We start from the raw sequence: 8275 nt of genomic DNA on the forward strand, positions 1-8275 counted from the left end.
TGACTTCCTACTAAGCGCATCAGCCACTACGTTCGCACGACCAGGATGATAATCAATCGTGCAATCGTAATCGCTGAGCAACTCCAACCACCTCCGCTGACGAAGATTAAGTCCTTCTGAGTAAAGAGATACTGGAGACTCTTGTGATCTGTAAAGATCCTGCACTTTTCTCCGTAAAGATAGTGCCTCCACAACTTCAACGCAAAATGATAGCAGCCAACTCCAAATCATGTGTAGGGTAATTCATCTCATGAGGTTTCACTGCCGCGAAGCATAAGCAATTACCCTACCCTGCTGCATCAATACACACCCCAAACCATTCAAGGAAGCATCGCTATAAACCTCGAAATCACCGCTATCGTCTGGGAGTGCCAAAACAGGTGCATGAGTGAGACAATGCTTCAACTGTTGGAAACTCCGTTCACACCTATCATCCCACTCAAATTTAACATCCTTCCTTGTTAACCTCGTCAGTGGTAAGGCAATCACCGAAAAATCCTTAACGAATCTCCGATAATACCCTGCCAATCCAAGGAAACTTCTCACCTCGGTGACGGTTCGCGGTTGCTCCCAACTCTCTACCGCTGCAAACCTTCTGAGGGTCAACCAAAATACCCTGAGCAGAAATGATGTGCCCCAAGAACGCAACTTGGTCTAACCAGAACTGGCACTTGCTAAACTTAGCATATAGTTGGTGTTCCCTCAACCTCTTTAACACCAAAGTAAGATGTCGAACATGCTCCGCTTTCGACTTAGAATACACCAGAATATCGTCAATAAAGACAATGACAAATCTATCCAAGTAAGGCTGGAATACTCGGTTCATCAAATCCATGAAGGCGACTGGTGCATTCGTCAACCCAAATGGCATAACCAGAAACTCGTAATGACCGTAACGAGTCCTGAACGCCGTCTTAGGGACATCATCCCTACTGATCTTCAGCTGATAGTAACCAGACCTCAAGTCTATCTTAGAGAACACGCAAGCACCTCTCAGCTGATCAAACAAATCATCGATACGAGGCAAGGGATAACGGTTTTTAATCGTCACCCGATTGAGTTGCCTGTAATCGATGCACAGCCTCAAAGTTCCATCCTTCTTCCTCACAAATAACACTGGAGCGCCCCAAGGCGAAGTACTAGGCTGGACAAATCCCTTATCCACTAACTCCTGCAGCTGAACTTTCAATTCCCTCAACTCCGCAGGGGCCATACGATAAGGAGTTAGAGAAATAGGATTTGTACCTGGAATCAACTCAATGGTGAACTCTACGTCTCGCTCTGGGGGTAACCCAGGTAAATCCTCAGGAAAAACATCAGGGAAGTGTCTGACCACTCTCACATCCTCCATTCTGCTAGTAACAGTCTCTTCTAGCACCACATGAGCCAGATACCCCTGACAACCCTTAGTTAACAACTTCTTCGCTCGTAGCGCCGAAATAACGCCATGTCTCACCCCACACTGCTCACCCACGAAAGTAACCACAGGTAGTCCAGGTCGGTGAAACGTAACTACTTTCCCGTAACAGTCAATGTTGGCACGGTAGAAGTGCAACCAATCCGTGCCCAGAATCACATCAAAGTCCACAATATCTAACGGGATAAGATCGGCTGACAAAGCAACACCCTCTACTATCACTGGACACCCTGGGTACACACAATCTACAACGCAACTCTCTCCCCTAGGCATAACAAACTCTAAATCATACCCTAGGGGTGTGGGGCGAGGTTGCGTCGCTTGAGTAAATGTATGAGAAATTACGGAATGTGTAGCTCCACAATCAATTAAGACTCTAGCAAAACCACCAAGAATGTTCAACGTACCCATAATCAAGTCTGGGTTGTTCTGAGCGTCCTGCAGAGAAATATTGTGAAGACGCCCCTGTCCCTGCTGACGCCCACCGCGGCCTCTGCCCGCCTGAACGCCGCGTCCCTGAGCACCACGCCCCTGACTGGGCTGGCCCGACTGTCTCGAAGACCCTGCACTGCTAGTGGCAATCTCCCCCTGCTGATACTGTCCTCCCTGATACCACTGTGAACCACCCGCTGGGGCTGGAGGATACGGCATATAGCCGCCCGAATACTGGGGATAGCCACCCTGGGAATAGGGATCCTGGGGATACTGATACTGCCCCGGAGCATAAGGGACAGCATCGCCCTGATAGTGGTAAGCACCACCTCGACCCGTCTGGCCGTAGCTACTAGGACCCTGGATCTGCTGGAGTGGTGCAGGTGGTGGCATAAAGGTCTGCTGTGGTTTCTGCTGTTGCTGGCCCTGGGGACAATGTGCCGCTCTATGTCCCACCTGTCCACATGTGAAGCAACCGTTGCTACCACGTCTACACTCACCGAAATGCCGGTTGTTACACCTACGACAAACTGGGGCTCTGCCTCGCCCACCATCGCCCTGCCTCTGGCCTCTAGCGCCACCAGAAAATCTACCTCCACGACCCTGCCCAGTGGCACTGAAGCCACCACTCGAAGAACTAGAACTAGCTCCACCTCTCTTGAAGTTCTGAGTCTGACGGGGGCCGAGCGATACCTGACCTTTACCTTTGTCATCTTTCTTCTGGTTGCTGTCCTTCTCTTCATCAGTATCGCTTGACATATTCTCCGAATCCTCGATCCTCAGCAGTATCTCATAGAAGTCCCGGTAAGTCTCACTGTGGACTGTAGACGCCATAGAACGCCACCTCTTCCTAGTGCCCAAACGGAAAAGACGGAGCATCTCCGCCGGATTACCAGCGACATCAGGGTGATAACGGGACAAGTCCGTAAACTTACGGTAGTACTCATTTGCTGACATCTTCCGCTGTTTCAGTTCGGAAAACTCCTGTTTCTTACGGTCAATATACTCAGGGGGCACATACCTTCTCCTAAACAACCTCGTAAAAACATTCCAATCGATCCTCTGATCCGGGGTCAACCTACGAAGCTCCTGCTCCCACCAAGCTGCCGACTCCGTATCAAGAAACCAAGCGGTCGTCTCAACCCATCTCTCCATAGGCAAGTTCCCCTGATTATGTAGCACCCGAAAAGTCTTCTCTATGTGTTCTAGCCAGCGCTCTGCGTTCTCGGGTCCCTCACTGCCCTTAAACTTATCCAACTTCAGATTGTACATAGTTTCCAGAGGAGTCCTCTGGGGAGGGCGCATCACTGCCTGAAGGGCTGTAGCAAAAGCTTCCCCCAACTGAGTAATATCGGGGAACGTAGGCTCAGAAGAGCGACGGGGTTCCCGACGAGGCGGCATAGTTCTGACAGAAGACACCAAAATTATTAGAATACTCACAAGGACACAGGACTGCCAAACCTAGGCTCTGATACCAAACTGACACACCCCGACCGAGATAGGAGCGTGCTGGCCGTCACACAAAGGCGACGTAGCCATGTGCACGTGCGGAAGCTAATAGAGTAGTAATATAAAAGTACGAATAATTAAAAACTAGCATTCTAGTACTAAAATAAGTGCTAGTTAGTGCGATACAAATTCAGAGCAGGTCTATAGCAGTCCAAATAAAACAACAACAGTAGTACGCCCGAAGGCGACCCTACAATGTGGAGTGTCTGTCAGAACGCCGAAAAGCTCGCAAGGGAAACCACCGCAACGGCTAAGCAACTAGAACCTGGAGGGGCGCAAAACAAAAGCGTGAGTGGGCAAAAACAAAGCTCTTTGAAAACCATTTAGCAAAACACAATCTAACCCCTCGCCGTAAAACCTGTATACTTCCCAGAAAAATAACATATGTACGTATGTATAGATATGCCCAAACATGCTCAAGGGTATGCCAATCATGCTCAATATATGCTATGTCAAAATCTCCTAATGATATGCAAGTGCTCAGGTGTGAGTCGTATCAATCACCCAATCCTCTGGCAGCCGGAGTCACCTAACGTGACCTGTACGGCTGTATATAGAGCTCAAATATCAATCTCACAAATAAACCTACCCACGAGTCGGAACCACCTAAAGGGGTCTGTACGACAGGCCTGGGTGTAACATGTATATACGCTCTAGTGCTACGATCACGTGAAGGCTGTGCGAATAATCGCGGGTCACCTACGAGTCGGAACCACCTACTGTGGTCTGTACGACAGGCCTATGCACCTAACTTGGATCCAAGCTGAGCGTATGGTGCGGGAGGTGAACAACACGTGAAGGACTGTGCCCTACTCTGGGCGGGAGCACTAACACCGGGGGTGCAGGTTATGAGCTCTCTAAGCATCTCTAAACACTATGTAATGCAATCGTTAATTAATGCTTACCTGGCACTTACCTATGCCTCCACAGCACCCACACATAAATATATATGACATATGCATATGTATATGTATGCCACAAATAATGCATGCAACGATGCATAAACGATAAATAATAAAGTACATGGCATAAGGCAAATAACCCTTTTTAAATCAATTTCTGGGAATATAAATGTATATAGGTATATACGGAAAACAAAAGCCCACTCACTGGTATGTAGAAGGGTCGTAGCCCCCCTGTCTCGCATGTGCACGCTCGTCCTCTGGGTACGTGTCACCTAGATGCGAAACAACTATAAAAACGTTAACTTTAAAGCACATAACCCGTTTCTCGTAATAACTTCTCATACATTGCTCAAAATGGACAAATGAATATACCAACGTGCTCTACACAACCTCAGGATCACAACCATATTTTTAAAATAATTTTTGGACCCCGCACGCGCCCCCACGCGCCAGAACAGGCACGGACCCACGCGCCCCCACGCGCGGTCACGTGCCAAGCACACTGACGGTGTCAACAAACGCCGTCAGGAATATTCCGTTAACCTGACGGAATATTCCGTTAAACTTAACCCCTGCCGTTAGGAATATTCCGTTAAACTTAACGGAATATTCTCCTTTCTTCTCCGGCCGACCTTCGCCGGACTCCGGTCACCGGAAAACTGGCCGGAAAACTGGAAAACTTCAAACTCACTAATCTCCTTCGTTTCTCAACCATTTTCTATGATTCTTGGACCAAAAGAAAGCCCTAAACTAGTAGAATCACGTTGGACCACTTTTAAAGGCTAAAAGTTACGCAATCATACCTGTCCCCAAACTCAAAAACCGGCCAACTTCGAACCAGGCCTTCCCGACGTCCAACTTCGTCCAACGAGCTACTCCGACGCTCCTTAGGACTTCACCAACCCACCTACAAGCTTCAAATGTCCAAAAACTAAGTAAATTAATGTTGCATGAACAGTGTTCAAAACGAACATCGCGATATCGACGTGAAAACGTCGAAGTTCTTACCTGCAAGTGGTATATTCGTGCTCCCCTCGACCTCACGATCACAACTGCACTCTTGGTTTCCTCGATCTGCTACGGTTTAAAGGTCCTTGGTTTATGTCCGTACGTTTACAGGGGTAGTGGGAGCTCGGGGGAGAGAAAGAGAGACACGGGAGGGAGAGAGACAGAGGGAAAGGGAAGGGCAGAGAGTGTGCAGGTGTGTGTGTGGCCCAACACATGCCACAACACACAAAACAACCCCACTAAGTGACGAAAACACACTAGGGGCAAAATTGTAATTCCACACGTACGTGTTAATAATCCCGGGACGGGATGTCACACTATGAATCAGACATAAAATAAAAAAAAAGTATCACTAGAATGTATCGTTTATTTTAATCAGGACTGTGTTTCCTGGCCAAAAGAGAATGGCATTGTTCCTTAGGCCTGATTTCCAAACTCCAACAAGACTTCAGCAGGGATTGTGCTTTGGGCCTCTTATTATCCTGGTGCGTACTCAATTTAAGCTGAAATTTGACATCAAGGAACACCCAACAATCCGTTCATTAGAGACTCAAAACTCTTTTTGTTTAAATTTTCCACATTTTCCTGGATTACACTAATTTAGGATGATATTCTTGCATCTTCCATGGGGAATGGATATATATCAACCCTTTACGAATAATGTATTTTTACAGTATAAAATGAAACTTTAATTAAGATCATCTCTGCAAAATAATAATTCGAGTTAGAAATTATTTAGTATACTAATGTATCAAATAAATCGATGGTCCTTTATAAATATATTACTTATACTCGCACAATCGATTTGTTCCAGGCACTTAAATGCATAAATGATCTTCAAGTTGATGATTTTTTTTATTTTTTTACATGGATCTTTAAATGCGGAATAAGAAGTTGAACGATAACGATTATAAAATTTATACCATAAATATACATTATTCGCAAGAGGTAGATATGTACATTGTCTCACAGGCAGATGCAAGCACTAAAACAATCAAGTAAATGAAGAATAGAATACTTTCAAACATTTGCATAATGGTAAATATAAAAACCGGAGTACACGACCCCAGCTGAGATGAGAGACAATAATGGTTGTGGTATTCTATTAAGTTGAAATTTTATGGGCTACCAAGTACTAAAGCTCTGCTACTCTGTTGGCATCATAGGTTTTTAGTTAAAACGGATTTTAAGATTGTTATAACTCTTTATTTTGATTTTTGAGATTTGAAATTGATAGAAATAATTCATGAATTTGTCCACAATCAATTATTTTGGTCATTCGATGAAAAATCTCCATTAAATAAAATTAAATGACAAAAATACTCTTAATTATTGTCAAATCATTTAGGCTTATTGTTTATTAAATTGAAGGTATTTTTGTTATTTTGGTCCTTATGACCTAAATGATTGATGGTGGACTAACTCAATGATCTCTTCTATTGATTTCAAATCTCAGATAGATTATTTTGGCTAAAAAACATTTTTTTTATTTTTTATTTATGAGTGAGATGTTTCATGTTAGAATTTTGTACATAGCGAGTTCGAAACCAATTTATTTTATCCATCATTTAGTGTAAATATAGGATTAGGTTAGGGCTACAACGCTTACATGTTTTTAAAACAATTAGTTTAAAAAGAAAAAGGAAATTTGAATCTCGTGGACAACAGTTTGATACTATTATTATTGTGGTATACTCATTATATGATTTAGTCTAAATATTCCACCTCTTTAGTGTAAATTAATCGTTGAATTAAAAATTAATCATTGCAGGAGATTTGAAGCCGCTATTACTATTAGTAATCAACAGGCAAAAGAGTAGGCATATTTGTTATTTCACTAAACTAGAAAATTAGGTTATGATGCGTATGATTAATTCCAGCGGCACAACAAGGATGATTCTATTCAAGGACACTCTAAATTGGTTGTCCATGGCATCACCGAATATGTAACAAAGTCTTGAAGACTTGGAACAGTTATAGAGTCTGAAGAGCAATGGGACAGGTACACCAATATTATGTCGTTCTTATGTGAAAAATTTTATACATATCGTTACACTATTAGGAAGCGTTTGTTTGCTCTTATTAATTGTCACTGGACTAGATTTGTCTAACTATTAGTCTAGTCCGGTGTTTGTTATCATGCAGAACTAATCTTAATGAGATTATCTCGGACTCACGTACACTAAAGGTTTCACTATGAGGTCTTAGTGAGGCCCCCAAAAAACTATGAGATTGCTAGTCCCGTCTCCCTCTTCTGCCTTCTTCTGCAAGCAGCATCGCGCGAACTTGCATGAGTAGCATCAGCCCTCCCTTCTCCAGTGACCAAACCAAAAACGGCTTTTGCCGATCTCCATCGTCCAGTAAACCTAGTGCCCTTTTGGCATCTGGGTCAGTGATTTGGGGTTTTTTGCCATCTGGATCGACCTGAACAATGGCAAAAACAGGTCTCATGGTGACCCAAATTCTTCTGCCGACAGCAAGATTGAAAACTTTAGCATGGGTGCAGTGACTCTGAGTGATTTTTCTTGACCAACTGTGATTTTCCCAGAAAATACAGGTACCAAATCTAAAGAAAAAAAAAAGTAAAAATAAATACAAAAAGAGCGATGGGAGAGGGACAATATATGGAGGTGAAACGAGAGAAAAAAAGGGAGGGGAGGGAGACACTGGTACAAAAATAAAAAATTAAAAAAATTAAAAAAAGGTGGGGGCAAAAATGGGGAGAAAAGGGAAATAGGAGGGACAGACGGAGGGACAAAAATGAGGAAAAAAGAAGAGGGGGATGGAGAGGCAGAGTAAAAAATGAAGGTAACAGAGATTGGAGAAGTCTGAAGATGATGATTCTAGATATAAAAAAAAATAACAAAAAGGAAAATTTGATATATATTAAATTAATATAAAATAATATAATATTGTAATCCTGCTTCTTAGTCCGACACTGCACTAAACACTTCATTAAATCAGTCTAACTTAGTCTATTCTAAGTCAGTCCAGCTTAGTCCCT

At 43.6% G+C, this 8275-nt stretch overlaps 1 protein-coding gene across 1 annotated transcript; it reads right to left on the reverse strand.

The window, feature by feature from the left end:
- Nucleotides 1–2015: 2015 nt before the first annotated feature.
- Nucleotides 2016–3603, reverse strand: LOC125480861 (the record flags this gene model as incomplete). Its single annotated transcript, XM_048592072.1, has 2 exons — nt 3553–3603; nt 2016–3254 (listed from the first exon to the last, which is right to left on the reverse strand). A coding segment is annotated over exon 2 (1235 nt), but the record flags the coding sequence as incomplete, so codon positions are not given.
- Nucleotides 3604–8275: the final 4672 nt, after the last annotated feature.

This window comes from the organism of the source record quoted next, unplaced genomic scaffold (assembly GCF_019419815.1).
Source record: "Pyrus x bretschneideri cultivar Hongxiangsu unplaced genomic scaffold, Pyrus_bretschneideri_v1 Contig366, whole genome shotgun sequence".
Classification (NCBI taxonomy): Eukaryota; Viridiplantae; Streptophyta; class Magnoliopsida; order Rosales; family Rosaceae; genus Pyrus; species Pyrus x bretschneideri.